Source organism: Rhincodon typus, chromosome 14, assembly GCF_021869965.1.
Source record: "Rhincodon typus isolate 14 chromosome 14, sRhiTyp1.1, whole genome shotgun sequence".
NCBI classification, from domain to species: Eukaryota; Metazoa; Chordata; class Chondrichthyes; order Orectolobiformes; family Rhincodontidae; genus Rhincodon; species Rhincodon typus.
In genome coordinates, this window is record NC_063345.1 from 37,392,203 (window position 1) to 37,416,960 (window position 24,758).

General features: G+C 39.3%; 2 protein-coding genes across 3 annotated transcripts in view; one reads left to right on the forward strand and one right to left on the reverse strand.

The window, feature by feature from the left end:
• LOC125484877 (testis-expressed protein 11-like) overlaps nt 1-17,129 on the forward strand; it is a 29,493-nt gene extending 12,364 nt beyond the window's left edge. The window contains exons 3-7 of one of the 2 annotated variants that reach the window (XR_007263680.1): nt 2,317-2,454; nt 10,334-10,419; nt 13,647-13,781; nt 15,826-15,879; nt 16,801-17,129. Coding sequence is in view for 1 of the 2 variants with exons in the window: in XM_048605404.1 (XP_048461361.1) it covers nt 2,317-2,454; nt 10,334-10,419; nt 15,826-15,879; nt 16,801-16,852 (330 nt within the window). In the remaining variant the exon portion in view is untranslated. The remainder of the gene's footprint in view (nt 1-2,316; nt 2,455-10,333; nt 10,420-13,646; nt 13,782-15,825; nt 15,880-16,800) is intronic. The other variant, XM_048605404.1, reaches the window with a different exon arrangement.
• The window catches only part of tex11 (testis expressed 11), a 154,257-nt gene that overhangs the window by 63,046 nt on the left and 66,453 nt on the right, over nt 1-24,758 (reverse strand). The window lies entirely within an intron of this gene.

Sequence of the window (24,758 nt, forward strand, 5' to 3'; positions counted from 1 at the left end):
CATATATCAGATCAAGTAAGGACAGGACTTCATTTGCAGAAAAGACATTATTCAGTCAGATGGGTTTTATGACAAACAACTGTTATAGAGTCATACAGCGTAGAAACACATCCTTTGGTCCAACTGGTTTATGCTGACCATAATCCCAAACTAAATTAGTCCCACCTGCCTGCTGTTGGCCCATAGCCCTCCAAACATTTCTTATTCATATACTTACTTAAATGTCTTTTAAATGTTGTAACTGTACCCACATCCACTACTTCCTGTGGAAGTTCATTCCACACATGAACCACTCTGTGCAAAAAAAAATTGCCTCATATCTTTTTTAAGTCTTCCCCCACTCACTTTAAAAATATGGCCTCTAATCTTGAAATTCTCCACCCGCAGGAAAAGACATCTGCCATTCACCTTTATCCATACCCCTCATGATTTTATAAATCTCTATAAGGTCACCCTTCAACCTCCTACCCTCCAGTGAAAGATGTTCCAGTCTATCCAGCTTCCCCTTATAACTCAAACCCTCCTTTCCCGGCAACATCCTGCTAAATCTCTTCTGAACCCTCTCCAGCTTAATAATATCCTTTCTGTAACAGCGTGACCAGAACTGGACATAGTACTCCAGAAGAGGCCTAACTAACATCCTGTACCACCTCAACATAACATCCCAACTCCTGCACTCAAAAGTCTGAGCAACGAAGGCAAGTGTGCTAAGTACCTTCTTAACCACTCTGCGTACATGTGATGCAAACTTCAAAAAATTATGTACATGAACCCCTAGGTCTCTCTGTTCTACAACGTTACCCAATGCCCTACTTTTAGTTGTATAATTCCTGCCCTTGTTAGTTTTGCCAAAATACAATACCTTGCATTTATCCAAATTTAACTTCATTTGCCACTCTTCAGTCCATTGACCCAAAAATTTGATCAAGATCACTTTGTAGTCTTAGATAACCTTCTTCACTGTCCACTATACCACCAATCTTGATGTCATCCGAAGACTTACTAACCTTGCCTTCTATATTCTCAAATCTTTTATATAAATGACAAGCAAAATTGGACCCTGCACAGATCCCTGTGGAATACTGCTAGTCACAGGTTTGCAGTCCAAAAAAACAACCCTCCACCACCACTCTCTGTTACATGGTTACATGATTGTCATTAGATTTGCTTTTTATTACAGATTTTTTAATGAATTCAAATTTCACCTTCCTCCATGGTGAGATTTGAACCTTTGTCAAGAGCCTAGAGGCCACAGCAATGTATGGTGCTCATGAAATGTTACCCTTGCCTGGATTGTACAGATAAATGTACCACAATTTCCAGTTAATGCCATATCAGTGCATTCAGAGGATTCAGTTAAACTGAGTTATTAACAGCATGACTATGATAGTCTGTATCAACCAAACACTTATTACTTCACAGGACTTAAATAGAAATAGAGTAGGCCATTTGGTCTGGGATAGTAGGAACTGCAGATGCTGGAGAATCCGAGACAACAAGGTGCAGGGCTGGATGAACACAGCAGGCCAAGCAGCATCATAGGAGCAGAGAGGCTGACGTTTCGGGCCTAGACCCTTCATCAGAAAAGGGGGAGGGGAAGGGGGTTCCGAAATAAATAGGGAGAGAGTGGGAGGCGGATAGAAGAGGGATAGAGGAGAGGATAGGCGGAGAGGAAACAAACACGTCGAAGAGGCGGGGATGGAGCCAGTAAAGGTGAGTGTAGGTAGGGAGTTAGGAAGGGGATAGGTCAGTCCAGGGAGGACGGACAGGTCAAGGGGGCGGGATGAGGTTGGTCGGTAGGAGATGGAGGTGCGGCTTGAGGTGGTCTGTCAGGTTTGCTCCACTATTCAGTATGGTCATGGTTGCTCCTTTTTAAAGAATGTGGCACATACATGTAACACTGTAATCAGCCTAACTTCTACCTTTGAACATTGGGAAGCATTTCTGCATTTGAGCTAAGTGAGAGGAAGGTGGTTACAAATTGAAAATTTGGTTGCCAGTGTACATTATTGGAAGGTGTGGCTTAGTCCTCTGACTTTGTTTCAACCAGTCAGATCATTAAACTTCTTCCAAGATTGAACAGTTATCTGGTTGTTTGTAGAGAACATGTTTTGCTAGGATATTTCTGTTGCACTGTGCTTGAATGACTTTATACTAATATTTCCTGCCCTTTGCCCAAACAGGTTATTTTACTTTATTCTGATTTGTTAACAGCATAACTTGAGTGCAAACTCTAGAACTTGACTTTAAAGAATCAGGCTAATTTGTAGTGAGTGGGAATCCCATTCTTTGCACCATTCTTTTTGCCCTTTATAGGTACAAAATTATACAGAGGCTCTCCAATGGTACAATTATTCTTTAAGTTTCTTTTCTGATGGACAACTGGATCAGAATCTGGCTAGACTGCAAAGAAACAGAGCATCATGCTACCTGCGTCTAAATCAGCTGGAAAAGGTACCATCTGTTATTGTTAGAATCAATATACATGAGTGTAAGTGGGGAAGATAATGTCTCTCAGTTCCTATGGTTAGAACAGTGCCATATGAATGTACAGATCTTGTTGCATTGCAAGGAATGATAGTGTATCAAAGGTCTTGTTATATTGTAGAGAAAAAGAACCTTTACATGTATTGTTTAAAATGCAGCATTCAATTCAAACAGAACATGAGTGGTTCCTTCAGCCCTCTGGTTTTGTTCTGTGATCTAATAGAATGACAACTGCTTGGTCCTTAAACTTAATTTACCAATTTTTCTTCTATACTTCTTAATAGTCTCAACTAACAAAAATCTTATCAATTATGCCTTAGCAAAATTCTATTATTCGCAGCCTTTTGGAAGAAAGATGTATTATTTTAATTGCAGTTTGTATGAGCAGTTCTCAGCAGAAAACTGAGGAGCAGTAGATGACTGGTGATACTTCTACAATTCTAAATGTAATATCAGACAGTGCCTTTAAATGTTTTACCTGAGATTTGGCGTCTGGTTCCCAGTCAGGAAAATTCTTTAAAAAATACAAAGTTGTTAAGTCAAACCTTCATTGAATCTTCAGCCACTGCTATATAATTCAAGATTTTTAGATAGCTGTAAGAAACACCCAAATAAATGGTATGGAAGGAGGTGGCATAAACTAAATAGAACTAATTCACTGGAGCTTTTTGATCAGTAACGGAGTTGATGAGGGTAGTACAATTGATGTTGTGCACATTGGCAAGGGATTGATGAAGTACCACAAAACAGTTTGAAGTTTGTGCTGAAAGAATAAAAGGGACAATGCCAACTATGGTATGAGATTGATTGATTGAATGACGGTAGAAAGTGTAGTGAGTTGTTTCTTAGACTGGAGGAACTTTAACAATGGAGCTTCCCAGGTGTCAGTGTTAAGATTCCTTCTCACTTTGATATATATAACGATCAAGACAATTTCAAATTTACAGATGACTTAAAAATTAGATTCTAATTTTTTTTCTGACACAATGTCTGTACTAACAGGTTCTACTAACTTCATTACAATTGACAGTAAGTTACTAGATTTATAATTTACTAACTTATCTTTCTGATCCTCTTTACATAGTGGAGGGGATTGGTAATTTTCCAATCCCGAGGACAGTTCCTGAATTGATAGAAATTTGGAAGTTCAACCATTTCTTGAACTATTTTTAATTACCTGGGTGGGAAATGTTACATTATGGACATGTACCCGCATTTTAGCAAAAAAGTTCTCCATCACACTTCTTCCATTTGTAGAGAATCTATTTGTTTAAAATGTATGTTTAGTTGCCCTTGTTAGATCCTTGACGTTGAAGATTTCCATCCATGTTGGCATACAATGTACCTGCAATTAAGAAAATTAGAATCTAGGATTAGAAGTAGTCCATTTGGCACTTTGGGTCTACTCCACCATTCAATATGATCATGGCTGATCCTATCTCAACACCATATTCCTTTTTTCTCTCCATATCACTTCATGCGTTTACAATCTAAAAAAAATCAATCTCCTTCTTGAATACATTCAGTGACCTGGCCTCCAAAGCCTTCTGTGCTAGAAAATTCTACCGGTTGACCACCTTCTGAACGAAGAAACGTTCCATCATCTCAGTCCTAAACGGCCTACCCCCTATCCCAAGACTGTAACACTCAGTTCTTGACTCCTCCACCAAGGGAAGCATCCTTCCTACATCTCGTCTGTCTAGATTTAATGTAATTTTATTCGTTTCAATAGATCCCCTCACATTCTTCTAAGCTGTAGTGAATACAAGCCCAGACAACTGCTGAGGCTCATTAAAAAAGAATCTTAAAATACACCAGCAACATTTTTCTCTTACCAGTGATACTGTATTAACAGTGATGCTTCGGAATACTGAAATAATAGTGAGAAACTTGTTCTTACTTTTTATTGGAATTTTCAACAGAGGATGGACAAGCTGTTTTAAATTATTGAACCTTGCTCAAATGTTCTGTATCCAGGCAAAAGAGGCAATAAAAGGTGCAGAACAAATTGACCCAGATAATTTCTTCACTCAGTTCAGTATCTACAAAATTGCCATTTTGGAAAGTGATACACAAAAAGGTACTACATTGCTAACTTGCAGATTAAAAATCTTTTGAACTGTTAACTGTGCATTTTCTATAAAGTTATAATATTGCTAATAACCAGGAGTTCTCTGATATTGTTGAGACAATAATGTTCATTGCTTTGCTAAATTTCACTAAGGAAGGGAAATCATGGGCTGAGCCAAATCTTCATTGAGAAGTTGAGGCTAGTAAATGTTTTGATTAGTAACTTATGCTCGAATAGCATGATTTAAGGAAAACATTGGGGAAATTAAAAGCTGTGTGGGAGGGAGATGGACACAATTAAATGGAAATGAAAAAAGTAATTGATTCCTACTGTGAGATCGCGTTCAAAGAACCAGACGACCAGGATCAGTGCGTGGCAAAAATAGCCTTTTTATTGTACATTCACAGCAGCATGATGTAAGGCGAAATAGAATCCCAAAATCATAGCTCAAAAGCAGCCATTTTATACAGAATTCAAGCATACATTAACATTCTAACACTTGAATGTTAAGCAGTAGATATTGTGTAAAAAACTGTTTTGCAGGAAATTGGAGATGGTTTAAACATGTGCTAAATGTTAGCGGTTATTGTTGAGTGTTAGTGGTTATTTTAATGAGATTAGAGTGTCTGTCTGGTTTGTTCTTGCATATTTCAAAAGGTGTTAGTCTTGTTATTTTCAAGGTTAGAATTTTAAAGTTAGAAAAAGGCATCTTGTGTTTTTTAAATATAAGTCTGAGTTCCCAACAGTTTTGATTGTCTGGTTTTTATTTACTATCGCTTTTTTAGTTAGTTTCATGGTTGCATCAATCTGTGGGTTCTATTTACTATCATTCGTTCATTCATTCGGTTTCGTGGTCACACCTGTTGTAGTAATGCTGTCAGTTTCATTCATTCATTCATTCATTCAAGGTCGCGCGGGTCTAGACATAGCGCTGTTAGTTTTGTTAGTACGTTAAAGGTTGCTTACATACACTGCATAGTGTTTGTTAGTTTTATTAGCGGGGTAAAGTTTTATATACATGTGGAATAAAAAACTGGGACTAGTACCTGGTTAAATAACATACAGGAAAAGTCTGCAGGGAAGTAACATTTTACTTTAAAGGAAGAGGGCTAATCCAATCATCTTTGACTGATACTTGGAGCTACTCTAGCTGGAGGGAGACGATAAACGGCTTGGTAATAGCACCTATTCACAGTTGGATTTTAATATCAAACAACACTATTTTTGGTGTGAGGGTGCAAAAAAGTTTCATCCTGTAGTGTCTGTGCAGTTTTGTTAGCCATTACGCCTGACTGCACCATTGAATGGAATGTCAGTCTTGTTAAATAGGGCTGTTTACATAGCGTGTTATGGATGACTGCACTTTCAAGTGGAGTGTAACTGCGAATTGAAGTGGTTGTAACCTGATACGGTAGCGAGCCCCTGAATTTGTTTGAATGGGGGGCTGGCTAGTACACGGAAATCTGCAGTTAGTATAACCACGAATTAATGGGTTAATAGATTAATAGAAATGATTTATGGAGTTATGTTAAAAGTTGTTAATAGACATGAATTCTGATATATCACTACCTATTGTTTTCCTGCATTTAAAAGGAAAATACCATATAATAATTCAAAAATGAAATTGATTAAAAATCATTTTATTACATCTTTCCTGATAACAATCCTGTACCTTATTAGTTGTTTTCAAATGGCAAATTTACATCCCAAATTAAACAAATGGTATTAATTCAATGTGATGGATTAATTCAATACTCAATTTACAAAATGTGACTGGCAAGATTTATTTCTGGTGATTTTCTTTTTTTTAGCTGTGGAGGCAATTAAAGTCATAGGAAGGCTGGCAGAAAAATCTATGGAGTGTGAAGATAACATGCTAAACAATAGAATCTCAGTGACTGATTTTCTGAGTCTTGCTGCACATATTGCTTTGGAGGTAATGAAGTAATTGAATTGGTCAATATCAGAACTTAGAAATTGAATTCACTAGAGAAGAAAATTTGGTAAATTTGGTGTGATAGTTGCTGAGACTGTAGTGCACAATTAGCACATGCTTGATGGATATATTATAGACAGTGCACAAAGTTTGTGTTGCCTGCTGTCATTTCCATAATTTTAGTGTGCAGCCCTAAAGAAAACGCACTGCTGTTTGGATGCACGCTCAGCCGAGGGCCCAAGTTCATTAAAAGCTGGCACCAATGATAACTGGTTTGTCATTCTTAAAATCAGCCAATACGTTTTAAAGGGGAAGTGCATTATGCCTAATGCAGATGCTGGAATTCACTGTGAAAGACTTTCTGATGGGAAAAATCTGATAAAATAGAGAAGTGGGGTTGAGAGAAAGTCCTAAGGCACTGAGGACAGCAGGAAGTAGAAAAGATGAGCAAGGCCTTTTTTTGGAGCAGGCCATCCGAAGATATGTTGAAAGGACTGTGGATGAAGATATCCATGGAGGTCCAATTCCATGAGTCTGACCCAGTAAACTTGGATCCAGGGCAGGCAAAAGTTCACTGACCTCACGCCAATGATCAAGTTCATAGAAACTGCACAATGTGGAAGCAAGCCATTCATCCCATTAAGTTCACACTGTCCCTTCTGAAGAGCATCCGACCAAGACCCACTCCCCCTACCCTATCGCTGTAACCCTGCGTTTCCCATGGCTAATCCACCTAGCCTGCATATCCCTGGACACTATGGGCAATTTAGCATGGCCAATTTACCTAATCTGCACATCTTTGGATTGTGAGAGGAAACCGGAGCACCCGGAGGAAGCCCACTTGGGTAAAGGAGGATGCAAATACAGAATTTGAGGTTATGGACTGTGAAGTTCTTGAGCACATTGATATATCAAGCGAGGAGTTTTGGAAGTTTTGGTGGATTTAAAAGTGGAGTAATCCCTAGGTCTGAATGAGTTGTACCACTGGCTGCTGTGGGAGATGAGGGAAGAAATTACAGAGGCCCTGACCCAATTTTTAAATTGTATCGGGCCACATGGGAAATCCCAGAGAACTGGAGAATGGCGAACGTGGTTCCATTTTACAAGAAGGGTGATAAAGATAAAATAGGGAACGATAGGTCAATGAGTCCAATATCAGTGGTGAAACTATTGGGGAAAATAGTGAGGAAGAAAATTAATCTCCATTTAGAGAGGCAAGGTTTGATAAGGAATAGTCAGCATGGACAAGGGTAACTTGGCAAGATGAGTCCAAAATTGGTTTAGCGACCGGAAACAGAGTGGTGATAGAAGGTGGTTTGTGTGACTGGAGCCTGGTATACGATGGAGTGCCACAGCTGGGTCCCTTATTGTTTGTGGTATTCATAAACGGTATAGATAAAATTATTGCAGGGGGATGAGATCCAAGTTTGCAGTTGACACTAAAGCTGGCAGTGAGGAGGAAGGTGTTAGGTTACAGGCGGATATAAACAGATTGGTCAGAGAGGCAGGTCAGTTGCAGATGGTAATTAACTCTGATAAATGAGAGTTAAATGAGCACTTTGGAAGAGATAACTAGACAAGGGAGTACTCGATGAATGACTAGACACTAGGAAGCTCAGAGGAACAAAGGGATCTTGGTATGCTTGTCCACAGATCCTAAAGCTAGCAGGACAGGTTAATAATATAGTTAAGAAGGCATACCTGATGCTCGACTTTATCAGTTATGGCATATATTATAAGAACAGGAAGGTCATGTTGCAGCTGTACAAAACTTTGGTTAGGTCACAGCTGGAGTATTTCTGGCAGCCACACTGCTAGAAGGATGTGACTGTGCTGAAACGGTGAAAAGGAGATTAAACAGGATGTTGCCTTGAGAGTGAGCATTTCAGCTGTGAAACAAGGCCGGATAAGGGGGGCTGATTTTTATGGAGCCGCAAAAATGAGGAGGACCTGAGGAGGTGCATGAGATTTTGAGGGTATAAACAGGCTGAGCAGAAAGCAGTTTTTCCCTTTCGTTGAAGTGTCCATAATGTGGACATAATTTTAAAATGAAAGGCAGGATGCTTAGAGGGGATCTTGAGGAAAATCCTTTTCACCCTGAGGGTGGTGGGGTCTGGAATGCACCGCCTGTAATGTCAGTTGTGGTGGGAGACCTCTCAACCTTTTCAAAGTATTTGGATGAACACTTGAAGTATCGTAACATTCAAGGCCTAGTCTGGGTAAATGGGACTAATGTAATTAGTATATATTTTTTGTTAGCCCAGACGTAATAGGCCAAAGGGCCTGTGCTGTATTGTATGACACTATGATTCCAAACTCCTTTAACTTTCTGAGATGAAGCTCATCTAGTCAAGAGTATATACCATTCTTCAGTTCAGTTAACTTCTCAAGAACTACCTTTTTACTAATTTCTTTTAGTGCCTCGGTTTTACAATTCCCTTGGTCACTTGGTATTTCGGGAAAATTTTACGCACTTTATTTTGAGAAGGCAATTACAAAGTTATTGTTTAGTTTCAACACCATTTCTCTGTTCTCCATGATAAGTACTCCTATTCTGTTGTTTTGAGGTTTCTTTTATTTTGGGATTTTTTAGAGAACACTGATCTGTAACAGAAGGATGGAAAGGTAAGGTAACGGTAATCTGGGGAATTCTTTCTGACGAATTGGAATCTGAGATGCTCATATGCAGCCAGTCCAGAGCAGTGGCTTACTAGATGTCTCCACACTTTCTCCCTGTCCTTTTTTTCCTTTCTGGGATTAACAACAAAATGATGATGGTATGGCTATGCCCTTAATTTACTCCTGTGAGAAATAACACATCAACACAGCTGCCTAAAATAATTTAAAGAGACCATACACTTAGATAAACAAGCCATTTATGGCAATTGAATTTCGTAGAGATCATTGTTCTGCTGCGCAGCATTCCAGGTTGTTGCATGGGTGTCATTGTGGAAACATGATCTCCACTAGTGGTGAGGTGGCTATTGGAATTCATCAACGACATGCATTGTGAGAAATTTTTATCGTTCGAGCAGTCATGGTCCTGTTCATTATGGTGGCTCTGAGATTGTTGACTGACACAAGATGAAACTATTGTGGTGGATTGGCCATGCTAAATTGCCCATAGTCTCCAAGCATGTGCAAGCTGGATGTATTAGCCATTGCAAATGCAAGGTTACAGGGATTGGGTCTAGGTGGGATGCTCATTGGAGGATTGGTGTGGACTTGATAGACTAAATGGCCTATCAGCACACTCTGGATATCAAATGATGCCATTATGATTGCTGTTAGACTAGCAGGAATTTGATCAACAGGATGCCCTGAACATGGTTTCACACCATCTGCACTTTTGACGAGTAGGACTTTTGCACTTCTGACAGTTGTTTCTATTGATATGCACACGCAGAGCCACATTTGCAGTCTCATCAGCTCCCTGCATTATAAGAAATCCATTATAAGAAATGACTCTACTTGGAAAGAAATCAGTGAAGTTCTTTTTCATGCTGTACATGGTCTTAGTGGCTGTCTGAATGCAATAGTGGATGCCAAACTAAAATATGTTGGCAATGTTACACTTCAGTCTAAAGGATCCACTACTGTAGAAAGTGAGGACTATGATGAGCTTGACAGCCACTGGCACTGTTGTCCTTGCCCGCTTTGTTGTTGGGACTCTGATTTTAACAGATTGGTGGCAGTCGAAAATAAGGATAGATCGTAACAGGACATTTTAGTAAAATGGTGTTTCTTTGCAAATATCCAAAAGTGTAATATGATGTTCCAAATTTAAAATATGATTGATGATCTAACCCTTGAAATCTTACATGTCTATGTTTTTTCAGAATGACCAGGAAGATGCTGCCAGAAAGGCATTTGAGTATTTATGTGAATACTCCCAAGACTGTAGTCAATTGTTAACAGCTCTCAGGTATAGAACTGTTGTTGATTATGCCAGAAAGATCTTATGGCTTACATTGATAATTCTAAGACATATTACTTCTACAACACTTTCTTGTGGTTACATAGTTAGAGTCTAAGTCACTGCCTGAAGGAGTTTTTCCTCAGCTTGTGACTTGACTACCTTCTGAGTGCTCAGTGTAAACAAGTTAAAAACTACCTTAGGATGCAAGTTGGCAAAGTTGGTCATTCCAACTACTTGAAATGTTTTGGCCCTCTCATTTGTATCCAGTGTTGCAACCAGGGCTAAGTTCCCAATTTGTAATGGTTCCAAATGGGATTTCCCAAATTCATCTGCTCCCAAGTGTGGAGGGTTAACCTGGCTTCCCTTCTTTATTTACTTGTGCCTTCATTAGGTCACAATATGAATGAAAAAGGATCCCCTCTGTTGGATACATTTCTCCCAGACCAAACAAATTTACATTTTACAAATTAGCCTCTTTAACCAGGCTTTTAAAAGTTAAAAGGAGTAGTTTTATTAGTTACTAAATGTAAGAAAAAGTGGGGATTTCAAGACTAGGGGTCATTTTCTGAGGTGAGAGTAGAAAGGTTTGAAAATAGACACGATGGACAGTTTTTTTTACACATATGAGTGGTTTGTGTTTGAAATGAACTTCCAAAGGAAGTGGTGATGTAGGTATAGTTACAACTTCTAAAAGACATTTAATTAAGTACATAAATAAAAAAAATTTTGAAGGATGTGGATGAAGCGCAAGCAGATGGGACTTGTTTAGTTTGAGCTTATGGATGGCATGGACTGGTTAGACCAATGGACCTGCTTCCATGCTGTGTGACTCTATGACTACTCTAAATGATAATGTGACAGAAATACAAGTGGATTATAAATGATAAGTGAATCCAAAGGAATATAAAAGTTAAGTCAGATAAACTGATCAGTCTCTGAGTTTCATGAAGAATGGACAATGGGATGTTGGAGCCTTCACATGAGGAATTCAGCGCGACAAAGTACATTTGCCTTTTTACTTGCTATGCTAAGTTGTTTAATGGCTGCACTCAAGCTTAAAGTTCAGTTTGTAGTTTATTTTTCCCTCTGAAGTCCTACTGTTTGAAGCTTCCTTGATACCTGTCGGGTGTGACTTACGAAGGTTCCCTAAAGTCAGAGAATAACCCACACAGGCTTGTCCAGATAGTCATTGAATTGCATTGCTCAGAATTTTCATTTTCAGTCTTTTTTTTAGCTGTATGTCCTCATTTAGTTACCACATTTTTTTAAATTCAGTATGTCCACAGATGATCATCCAACGCCATGACACTTGCCCCACATAATGAATGAAAAGAGTATGATTGCAGAATTTTTAAGTTAGTTTTCTCCTTTTACATCAAATAACAAACATACCCATCAATTGTTCTATTCTCAGTCAGTTATATTTCTTCAGTTCTAACAGGGTCTTTCTAAATTCGGGATATGTCATCTGCAATCACACTTTATTTCCTGGCAATGACTTCTAGGTGGAAGAAGCCCCAATGGAATAACCTGATGTTCTGAGTCTTAAAAGCTTTTCACTAAAGTTAATGGTTTGTCAGTATAAGCAATGGCCCCTCCGTACACAGCTCAGAGAAATAGCTCAATATATTTGAGAGATTCGGTAATAACATTAAGGTTTCCTTCTGTACTGTGGAGTAGCATTTTTGAAGCTTGTTTAGCAAGCATCCAGTTTGTGTCAGTTTTTGGAGTCAACTTCGTGATGCCACTTGCATTGATGGCTACTTCAAATGTTTAGTTGAAGTTTGTAGCTACATGCACTGGCTTGATATTTCCAATCCTTGCTTTTTCAGTCGGTCTGGATACACTTCACAATGAGATGAGATTGCCACTGTTTGCTTTATCAGGTGGTACATTTCCAAATGGCATGACTGGACACTGATCTGACCTGTCCAGGTTCATGTTTCTTCCACCATGTGAGGCAGACATGTGAGACTGCCACTGGAGTAAATCTATCTTTGCAATGTAGGTTGCCTCACTAAGTTATCAGCGTAATCTTTAGCCAGTGTATCGGGCACTGATGACTGCAATAACTTTTCAGTAGCCCGTGTAGAACATTGTGGACCTGTCCGGCTTTAGCACAAGCACAACTGGTGAGTTCCAGCTACTGCTGCTGGCTTGATTAATTGCTGCTGTATCATGTGGTTAATGTTCTTTTCAACCTATGCCAGCCTTTCGGGGCCTAGTGAATGGGCATGTTGCCACATGGGATGGGTCCCTCCCACATGCACATCATAGATCTAGCAGCCTCGCTTGTCTCTGCATAAACCCTTAAATGCAGTGCGCAGCATTGTTAAGCCTGCATGCTGTTCTGCATGCTGGTGGGCAAATAAGATGTCTAAGTTTGCTACTATTTCTGTATTAGTTAGCTGGATAATAGATGTTAAATGTTGGCGTCACCTATATGTCCCTCCAGTTCATCTCTGCTGCTTCCTCATCCTCTAGTTTGGTGACAATGAGATAAAACATTACCCACTTGTCCCTTTCCTCTATGGTAACATTATTTAATCAGCTTGACCTAACCCAGCTTTTGCTTTTTTCTCTTGATCTGGAGTCTCAATCAGATAATTTATTTCTCTGAGTTTCTACTCTTGTGCGCCACTAAACCAGGCTTTTGGGGGTTCACTTGATTTTCATAGGAATGTTGATGTAGTCTCTTAGATTCTGACCAGGGCATGCTTGCTTTTTCATCCTTATCTGGGAGATTTCCCAAGCGTTCTCAACTTGGTGCCCAAATTCTCCCATGTAGTCTAGTCTAATATGGAGACTGCTGCCTTCTCTTCCAGCTATTTTTAATCAACCTATTCAGGGTTGTTAAACATCTCTGGAATAGGTGGGAATTGAACCCAGGCCTCCTCAGTCAGAGGTAGGGACACTATCATTGTGCCACAAGAGTCCCCTTGCCTTTCCCTCTAAAAACCTCTCCCAGATTGGTTTCAGTCACCCTCAGACTTGGTGCCATAGATTTCAGCTGGGTTATACCCAAGTTTATTCCTGCTTGGAATATTTTGGAGATGAAATTTGAACCCTGATTCGATTGGATCACTGCAGGCTGATCATACTTGGTGAAGAATTGAGTCAAATCCCTCACCACTATTTTGGCTGATTTGGTTCTTAGGACATCAGCCTCTGAGAAATGAGTAGCCACATCCATGATGGTAAGGATATATCGGTAACCCCTTTTGTTTTGTCAGAAGTTTCGAACAGAGCACAAATAGTTTGTGCAATAGTTCCCCAGTAACCAGCAAGGGAGTCCAGGACTAGAGGACACAATCTCAAAAGAAGGGGCGCCCATCTGAAACAGAGATGAGGAAGAATTTTTCTCTGAGGTTAGTGAATCGATGGAATTCTTTATCACAGAGCACTATCAAGGTTGGATCATGAAGTGTATTCAAGGCTCAGATAGACACATTTGTAACCACTAAGGGAATCAAGATTATGGGAAATAGGCAAGAGGGTGGAGTTAAGGATTATCTGATCAACCATGATCTTATTGAATGGCAGAGTGGACTCTGGGCTGAATAGCTGTACGTCTTATAAGGTGGCAATTTCTGCAAAACCTTATTATATCCTTATGGAGCTGTGCCCAGTAAAAATGCTGGCTGTTGCAGGCTTGATTTCTCAAATGCCATTTGAATTTTGAGAGCTATCACCAATATTCCCTAATAATATGAGTGGTACCATTACAAGTTGATCACTGCCCACTCCTGCTTTGAGTTCTGTGAGGTAGTCTCCATTTCCTCATCAACTCATTTTTAATGTAGAGACATTCAAGGACTGCTTCTGTTTCTGCCTCTGCTCAGAGCACTCTCAGCTGATGTCTATCACAAGAGGTCCACTCGTATGTGTAGCCGGGTTTATGAGCATGTACTTCCTATTTTTGCTTAATGGTAATATATCCATGAATGTAATTCTAGCAGACTGGGGTGTTAATGAGTGGTTGCCACACCCACCAACATCCTTCCCTCTGCTGCAGCCCAACTGGATCCTGTTGGACCAGACTACCCTCTCCAAGCATGATACCCACAGCCCTTCCTCCATGACTTGACCTCGAATATCTTCCAACACCTGCTCCCTCTCCATCTAGATTCTCCAGCCAGGTGAAACAGCTTTTCATTGTCTACTCTTTTAAGCCCATTCAAATTATTATATGTTTATTATTCACAGAATATGAGTCTAAATTACAAATTTACTGTTATCATACCACAGCTGTCACATCCCAGGAAACAACTTAGTTAAATCGCCTCCAATTCAAGTATATATTTCCTTTGATGTGGAGACCAAAACTGCACATACAACTCCAAGTGTCGTGTCTCCAAAAGTCTAATTATAACCAGACCTCATTCTTGTGTTCCGTAGGTCAAGATATAGTTTATGTATATGGTCAATTAAGTCAGTTGCCTGGATGGTTGGTTTATGTTGCAGGTTAACAGCAACAGTGTGGGTTCAATTCCTGTACTGACTGAGGTTACCACAAAGAGTTCTCCTTCTCAACCTCTTCCTTCGCATTGGTGACCTTCAGGTTAAACCACCACCAGTTATCTTCTTCTGATAAGAGAGCAGCTCTGTGGTCCAATAGGACTATAGTGACCTAACCTTTACATATTAGGTTATTTATAAAATGTTTATCTTAGGCATAGAAAATTTACCATATTTTTACAGACCGTAATTCCAATAGAAAAGAAATAGGCAGGGAGCTCACCTGTAACCTGATCCTGTTTGCAGAAGTGTTTGATTCAGAAACAGATGTCAAGGCTCATTGCAAAAAGAAATTCCATACGATATCCTGCGTAAGCATATGTCAAGAAAATTTGCCTTTTTTCAACCCTATTTTTACCAGAACAACAGGAATATACTTCTGTAATATTTCAGTGGGATCCTAATATTAAAATTTTTGAATGTCATGCTTATAGGAATGACAGGCTTTTAAAAATGTGAAGAATTAAAAAAAAATTTTTTTGGGTTGATGGCATCATTGACTAGGTGAGCATCTGTTGTCCATCTCCAATTTTCCAAAAGGCAGTTAAGAGTCAGCTACATTGCTGAGAGTCTGGAGTCACATGTAGGGTAGACCACATAAAGATGGCAGGTTTCCTTTCCTGAAAGACATTAGTGAGCCAAATGGATTTTTATAACAATTAGCAGTGGTCGTTACGGCTGCCATTTGGCTAGCTTTTTATTAACGTCAGATTTTACCATCTGCCATGGTGGGATTCAGACTCGTGTCCCCAGAACACAAGCCTTGGGTTCTGGTCTATTGACATTACCACTGTTACTACCATTTTCCCAATTGTACACCTTATACTTCAGATATTTACAGAAATTCTCATGTATTTTCAACTTTCTCACTTGATTTCCTTTTACCCTAAACAGATGTTTAATTCGCCTTGTTCCATCCATTACAAACACAGATGATCAAGAAACCAGGTAACTTCACAGGGACTGTAATCTGGTAGTATTTCAGTTCTAATTGTATCCTTTTGCCATAGGTACAGATTTGTTATGGTAGGCAGGAATACTTCTTGCAATAAGAAGCATAACATAGCCCTTGATTTTGCAGCAGCAGAGAATGTAGGGTTACCGACATTTACAGTTAAAATGGAGTACACAGGATAACAGCTTTTATCATCCACACATTGTTGCCATAAAAGCCCTTGCTTTATGAACAATGAGCATGATCAGATAAACGAGTCAGAGACGCGAGTTGAATTTAGTCTAAAATTGTAACTTTATTGCTGATCAGTGTAAGCACTAACTACACAAGGATACAAAAGCATACAGCTAAGTTAACTATATTACACAATCTTAAATACTAAAGATACAGAGGTGGATTATTGTTATAGTGTAGAAGTCTAAGCAGTCAAAATAATCTCTAATTAAAACACTCAGGAGAAATCTTGATGTTACCTGCACTAAGACAGCTGGCCAGGCCACTTCAGTGTAAGAATTCTTCTCGAGGGGTCCTTTTGTCTCAAATGTTGGTCTGTAGTTATCGCTCTTGATCCATTGAAACACCAGTCCTTTTATACCATTCCCTTAGGTTTGAAAAGTGCCTTGAATCAACTGCAGACTGCTAGTCATTCATCTCAGATGTGGCAATCACTATCCAGCTTTTTGTTAAGACATGATCTCGACTTGCAAATTTTATATTGTTAGTTGTGAGACATTATCTAATCTTGCAATGGTCTCCTCTTTCGTCGGTTATTCATCCCATAAGTGGCCTGACTTTGTAACTCTGTTCAGCTTGTGTATTCAAATAAGGCAGGTTCAGGCATGCCAGGAATCAAGAACATATTGTGCTTTTTATCCCACTTTTTTAACTTTGTTATAATGTTATCTCCCTAATAGATTCGGCATTCAGGCACATAAAGGATGTGAATTTGCAGTACATACCCAGTAGACAGAGCAGCAAAAGTGAAACCCTGTCCAGGGTCTAGGCCCGAAACGTCAGCTTTCCTGCTCCTCTGATGCTGCTTGGCCTGCTGTGTTCATCCAGCTCTACAACTTGTTATCTCATTTAAATGTCAGTTTGTTAATGTGTTAAATCCTAATTTCTACTAAATGACGTGTTGGCACTGAAAATTCACTTCTACGTGTGTGGAATCTTTTTGTCAAATTTTGATTATTGTTGGTGATTTTATTTTATTTTACATTTCCCATTTGTCTGTTAATTCTGTTTGTTCATCCCATTTTTCTTTATGTACATAATTTTACATTGAATTAAATATTCTAACTCACCTTTCCTAGTTTTCTGCATAGGTTTTTGACAGTCTAATTATTTCAAGTGAAACATTGGCCAGAATTTTCTGCTCTTGAAAGGTTTTGGCATTCAGTACATCTTCATGCCCTAATGCCCCACATGACAAATGGTGCTATGCACAATGTTATAAATGGTGGTCAATCAACAGATTACCTCTTCATTGCCTTCAGGAAGGCTTTCAGAGTGGCTGGCTGATAGCCCCACTGCAGAAGGTGGATAATTCTGAAGCAGATTAAAAATGTGAGAGTACCACAAAATGGAATGCAATTTAAATGTTTCAGTTGGATTCATTTAAAAAAAACTATTCAGTTCATCAGTGCTGAAGGGGAGTCTAATGAATAATTTTACCTTAGGCTATTCCTGTTTTAAGCCTTGTAGTTCCACAATAGCAGTGTGGATGGCAGCCTTTAATCTCTGTAATCTCCTGCGATGTAGTCACCTCCAGTGCATTATCGGGCTCCTGATAGTGCAGGGCCTGTGCACCCTCAATGCTTAATATGTTTTCTAAAAATCTTGATTCCCTATCCTTTCCAGGCAGTCCCCTGGATGTAGTAAGACATGACAATGATGCGCGGTATTTTGAATTTCCAATTTGACCCTCACTAACCCCTCCAAACAACTGAGGAAAATAAAATTAAGTACTCTATTCAGATAAGTACTCCTGTGTAGGAGGCATCTGTTATATCAGAGTCATCTACTATATCAACATTAGTTGCCATTTAAAAAGTAACAAAATGTCTATGGGAAACAAGTGAAATGAACATTAAGTGCCATTTGCTTAGCTGCAAAATCCAGATGTTTCTTGTTTTTAGCTGCCAAGTAGCTGCAGTATCTGGGAATTTATTTATAGACTGCATTTGTGGTATTCATAACTAACAGAGCATTTTCTTTGCACTTAGCTCTAACGCTGATCCACTTCAAGGCACTGTTGTTAAAGGATTCAATATTCTTCGCTTTTGAGAAACCATGCATCTTTGAAAAGTAAAGGTTCTACATGATTCCGTACTGGTTCCCAGTGATTCATACATCGATTAGGGCTAAGCAAGATTGATAAATCTCCACTGTTGATCTCACTATTTAAGTTCTTATTGATAATAATTGAGGCCAATCAACAAAAAACAATACATGGTTCTACCAAAACCTGTGATCATTGAGTCAGACATTCATCCTTCAAATGTATTCTGGCATTGTGCGAATGTTTCTGGGCCTTGTTGATGGTAACAACTTTTTAAAAAAATCTTGCATGCACTTTTTGTAAATACCAGAAATTGCAAAATGCTTCGTAGCCAATAAAGTGCCAAAGTGCTATAATATAGGAAACAGAATAAACTCCCACAAATGGTGATGTGATAATGACAGGATTAAATTTTTCTTGCAATGTCAATTGAGTGATAAATTTTGACTGGGATACGGGTTAATTCCCTTCTTTGCTTTAAAATAATTCCACGGCATATTTAACAACCAGCAGGCCATAATGCCATTAAATCATAATATCGCCTAAGATGGCACCTTTGACAGTACAGCACTCTTGTAGCACAAGATGGAGTATCAACCTTGGATTTTTGTTCTCAAGCCTTGGAGTGGAACTGGAACTCAGAACGTATGACTGAGAAGAAAGTATACTACCAGCTGATCCATAGCTGAAATTCTTGCCCATTATTTCCAAGGTCATCCTTGTAAGAAGCAGGCAAATAATCTCAATATTGCACCTTGTTATCAGACTCTCGACTGCCATATGTGATATCAGCAGTTTTCTGTTACTTCAAGTCTCCAGTGCTTTCAACCTACTACTGTAGTGATTGGGACCAGATGGACCTTGTTGACCACAAGGTTCTTGATTGAGTTTGTTAACGTGGGCCAATCAGGAAAGCCTTGGCCGACCTATATAACCAGGAGATTAGAATCACCTCAGTTGAGGACTGACTCCAAGCTAGCTGGCCACAGCCGGTGTACTGTGCGCTAGTAAATAAAGGGGGATTTGGTGACGTGACCCAGCATCTCTCTCTGTGCAGTTATTTCACCCACCTTACCTTATTAACAAAATCACTCAAACTCTCAAATGCCTGTAGCACACCCAAGCAAAGATTAGGATGCTTCTCTCTACAGTTTTGTTTTAAATAACCTCAGCTGCTTTGATTCTTTTAGAAGCAAGATTTCCTTGTAGTCTTTCCAATTATATTTGATCTTTAAAATTTTTAAAACTTTTTCCATATTCTGTCCTTTACCTTTGAATTTGTCTTTATTATTTGAAAACAGTCACTAAAACTCTGCTTATCAGAAAAATATATGCCTTTGTGCATTGTTTTTAACCTCACAAGTAACCTCAGGAATGTTTTATTTTAAACAACCCTAGTTTTGTTTCCTTTCATCACTGCAGTGAGTCTAGTTGTTCTCCGTTCAGGTAGCCCTTGTTGTTGGTCCCGCTTGGTCCTGGGGAGTGTTGCTGAACAAAGAGACCTTAGAGTGCAGGTTCATAATCCCTTGAAAGTGGAGTCACGGGTAGATAGGATAGTGAACAAGGCATTTGGTATGCTTGCCTTTTTTAGTCAGTGCGTTGAGTACAGGAATTTGGAGGTCATGTTGCAACTGTACAGGACATTGATTAGGCCACTTTTGGAATACTGCATGCAATTCTGGTCTCCCTGCTTTAGGAAGGATGTTGTGAAACTTGGAAGAGTTTAGAAAAGATTTACGAGGATGTTGCCAGGCTTGAAGGGTTTGAGCTTTAGCTGCCAGAGGAAGTGGCGGAGCTTGGTACAGTTACAACATTTAAAAGGCATCAGGATGGGTATATGATTATGAAGGGTTTAGAGGGATATGGGCCAAATGCTGGCAAATGAGACTAGATTTATGTAGGATATCTCGTTGGCCTGCATGAGTTGGGCAGAAGGGTCTGTTTCTGTGCTATACATATCTATGACTCTGTAACTCTTGACATTGCTTACGTTTCCTTTGTCATGAGAGCTCAAGCACCTCCTGTTTTCCTATAATCATTCTTCTGCTAACTTCAGTTTTCAAATTAGCATTCTTCTGCATCTTCTTAATACTATCTACAATACCACAGGAATTAAATAATTGTTTATGTATTTGATCTGAATCAGTGTTATAGTATTTAATAAGTCATTATAACTTCAGTATGTTTATTAGTACCATTTTGCTGAATATACTTAATTGTGAATAAAATATTTACAGCTTACTAACAGATCTCCCAAAGCGTGGCTAAGAGGGGTTTTCTAAGAACAGATTTATGCTATATTATCAGGAATACTAGTGCCTTCAAGAGAATCTTGCAAAAGGTGACCTTGGTTGTTGCATGATGATAATTTTTTGGCTAGCAATATTTTAAGGGCTGTGGTCCCAGGGTCTGGCAGCACTGGTGAGAAGGACCCCAACATTCCAAAGAGAATGTAATGACAGATTTAGGCAGCTAGGATCGTTGAAAGAAAGCAGGAGAGACGCCCATGAATCATTGGTGAAGGGAAGAGAGATCTCAGAACCTGAGAAAATTATCCTAATTATAAACAATAAACAGGAAGTACAGTTGAGGCTTTGTAAATTGGAATTTGAAAGCAATACTGATGGGATATATTTTTAAAATGTGACTTATTATTCAATATTGTGCAAATCAAAATTGTTTGATTTGTAAGCAATTTAATCATATGAAAGTCATTTATAAGTTGTGATATGCAGATTTAGCCCTTTGCTGCACAAATTTTAACATTGCTGATTGGAACCATGTATATCTAAATTATATGAAGTGTTGCTTATTTGGGAGTAACCCGCACTTCTTATTTTTTGTTATTGTCGACACCTAACTGTGAATGTCTTGTTTCTGTTGGCAGACTTGAGCGACTGGACTCTCTTAAATCATATTTAAAGGCTGGTAGGTCCAATAAGAAGATCTGATATTCTGAGGATATTGTAACTGAAAACATCTTTTTTCAACCATATCAGTTACATTGTTTGAAATGGTTAATATTGGATAGAATAATTTCGAAACTTTGATGTTCCTTTTCAATAGGTGTGAGTTTATGCTTGGGTTTTTTTGTGTGTTTCATTGAGAAAATAAATTAAGACCTTGTGTGTGCTGGAATGAATGTAAAAGTTTACATTGTACTGTTTAAAAAATATAGAAAAAGATTGTCTATTCCTCTGGCCAATGTTTATCTTTCAACCAACTCATTAAAACATTTTTGTAATTGCTGCTTACAGGTGATTGCTACTTCAAAATTGGTGGCTGCATTTCTTTCAAACAACAGTGACAATACTTGAAAAGTTGTTGCTTTGGGTTGTCCTGAGGTTGCGTCATGCGCCGTAAAAAATGCAAGCTATTTTCTTTTCAATGCGTTAGATATATATCTCTGGATGCGATGTCTCCTAGGAAAGTTAGAATTTTCTCAATTATGTTAAACAATATATGAATACTCTGTAGTTGAATTAATGGAGGAGTTGGGTAATGGCAAGCATAATAGGACAGGGAATAATAATAATGCTTCAGATGTAACGTCCATGAAAAGAGTAGTAGTTTAAAATGGCTTTCTTGTTTGAGTGCACAAGACATTCATTATAATTCAGCTGCATTATTGGCGTAAGTAAATTTAAATAGGTTAAATTTGATTGCCATTACAGAGACATTGGCCTGGACGTTTGGGGCCCATAACGGATGAGGCAGTTTGAAATAGGGCATCAGCATTGACTTTCATGTCACGCATCCCATCTCTAATTTACCGGTAGTAGATGGCAAGCCTAGTGAGAATGGGCTCGCCCTGGCAATTGAGAGCTTAATAAACTTGCAATTAAATAGCATTTTATACACCTGTTAGAATCTTACTAAGAGATTTTATTTATTCTTTCACAAAGTGGGGACATGCTTGGCTGAGCCAGCATTTATTTCGCATTCATAATTATCCTTGAGAAGGTGGTGATGAGCCACTTCCTTGAACCACTGCAATCCATGCATGATAGATTAATCCATGGTGCTGAATTTTGTCCCACTGACTTGAAGGAATGGAAATATAGTTCCGAGGCAGGGTGGCTTTTGACATGGGAAGGAATTTTCAAGTGATGATTTTCCAATGGACTTGTAGCCCTTGACCTTCTAAGTTGCAAGTTTGGAAGATGCAGCTGAAGCAACTTTGGGGAGTTGATACATTTCATCTTGTAGATGGTGCACACTGCTGCCACCCTGCATGGGTACTGGAGGGGGGTGCATGTTGAAGGTAGTGGATAGGGAGACAATAAAGTGATACTTTGTTCAAGAGGTGTTGAGCCTCTTGAATGTTGTTGGAGGTGTGTTTAATCAGGAAAATGGAGAGTATTCAATTAAACTCGTGATTTGTTCCTTGAAGTTGATGGATAGGCTTTTGGGGTGTCAGGGGGTAAGTTACTTGCTGGAGATTTCTCAACCTCTGAAAGTATTTAAACAATTAATCAAGTTCCATTTCTGATCAATGTGGCAAGCCTCCAAGGATGTTGATAGTGTGGATTAACTAATGTTAATATTCTAAGTTAGGTGGTGATGGTTGGATGCAGCCTTGTCGGAGATGGTTATTACACAGTGATCTAGGGCATCAGAGGCCTAATAGATTTTTAAAGGCAACAGGACGACAGCTGAGATCATTCAGTTCATCTCATGGCTGGAGCAATTTCTGTAGATGACTTGACATGTTAGGCATTGGGTTTAAGCCTTAATCCAGCTCTTGGCACCTGGATAATTGGAGAGCAGATATGCTCACCAATATTGAGGAAGCAAGTGGCAGAGGGATCCTTCAGATCCTGCCAGTGGCTAATGCCAAAGGAGGCAGACACAGTTATACAGAACTGTGTAGCAGCAACTTCATATTCTACTGAAGGGGGATTTTGGGATAGAAAAGCAGCTGAAAGCCACAAGCAGGCTCCAGTGTGCAGGAGAAGGGATCCTGCAGCAGAATCATTAGGAGAATGAGCTATACCCAGATGTCTAAATGACACTTCTTGTGAGATACCATCACAATTCTTCATGCAATGTTGAAGGAAGAGCTGCACTTTAATTCCACTGCGAGTCATCCAATGCACTTGGTGTCCTAGGCCCCCATAAGCATCAATTTCTGTGCCTCAGATTCACTGTGGCATCCACTAGAGACTGTGTAGTATCTCCTAATCAGTAACACATCTGAAGGTGTTGACTGATCCTTTTGTAGGAGATCCCATCAACACATCCTGTATTGAACTGATCCTGACAATCAGAAAGAACCATAGATTTAGCTCCATTTCTCAATTTCTCAAATAAAGGGTGTTATGGACTGCAAGCATGTGGCCAGCAAAGCTCCTAAAGACCATCTTGCTGCCTTTATTTAAAGGAGGCATTCAGTTCCATTCTATCAATGTAAAACTGATTGTGACCACTTGCAGTTATGTGCAAGTCATTGTGACAGTCACAGCACCATCTTTCTCTGACACACGTCAGTGGCCTAGTTTTTTATTCCTCCCTTGTATCTTCAAGGTGGATTCTTGCCAGTAATGGATATCTACCATACATGGCTGCTGATACAGAGGCAGAGGAGCAAGGCAAATCAAGTCATAGGGCAACCTGCAGCACCATAAAGCAAACTATAAATCTCCTGAAGATTACATTCAGCTGCTTGCAAGTTCAGAATGCATCAATGTGTGTCCCCGAGATGGAGTGGTCTGCTGCACTTTGCACAACCTTGCTGTGCAGAGGGGAGAAACCCTGGATAACAAGGCACGTTCAGTTGTAGAGCAACGTGCAGAAATTGCTCATGAGCTATAAAGCCCAGAAATATTTGAGAGGTTGTATAGACGATGTTGTAAAACTGTACAAGGAAGACTCAAGATGCTCTCAGACGATGTAAAGCTGCACAAGGGAGGCTCAAGATGCACTCAGACATGCATGATTTTGATGACCCTTCCGAAAGTGCCAAGTCTCCATCACCTAGTACAATTTGGCAGTTCTGAAGACTGCCAAACTCAGTACGTTCCCTTCCAAACATGCCTTGGGGTAGTTTATGGTACTCCAGTTCCAGAGGTACACCAACAAATAACAGAAACATCATGATGTCTAACACTATTGTGGTAAACCTACACCAAATGGAGTGCAGCAAGCATTTCAATAAGGTGGCTGTTCACTACCTTCCCAAAGAAAACTAGTCATGAACAATAATACTGCCATCCAGTGACACCCATGTCCCCTGAGTGAATTTAAAAGAATGAAAACAAATAGCCCCTTTATTATGAACATGTTCAAATAAAAACGGGTACTGCCTTAGACCCCACTGTCTTCAGTTGCTGCATCAATGATCTTCCCTCTGTCATAAAGTCAGGAGTGGGGATGCTTACTGATGACTGCACAATGTTCACCATTCATAACTCCTCAGATGCAGATGCAGTCGGTATGCCGATGCAGCAAACCAGACTAGGGATTTGACAATGTAGATGTAGGAGGTAATTTTACCTTGTTGGAGAGACTAGGACTAGAGTGCCTTCTCAGGGTAAGGGGTTGACCAGATTGGCTGCAGAGATTAAAAGGAATTTCTTCTTTCAGTGGTAG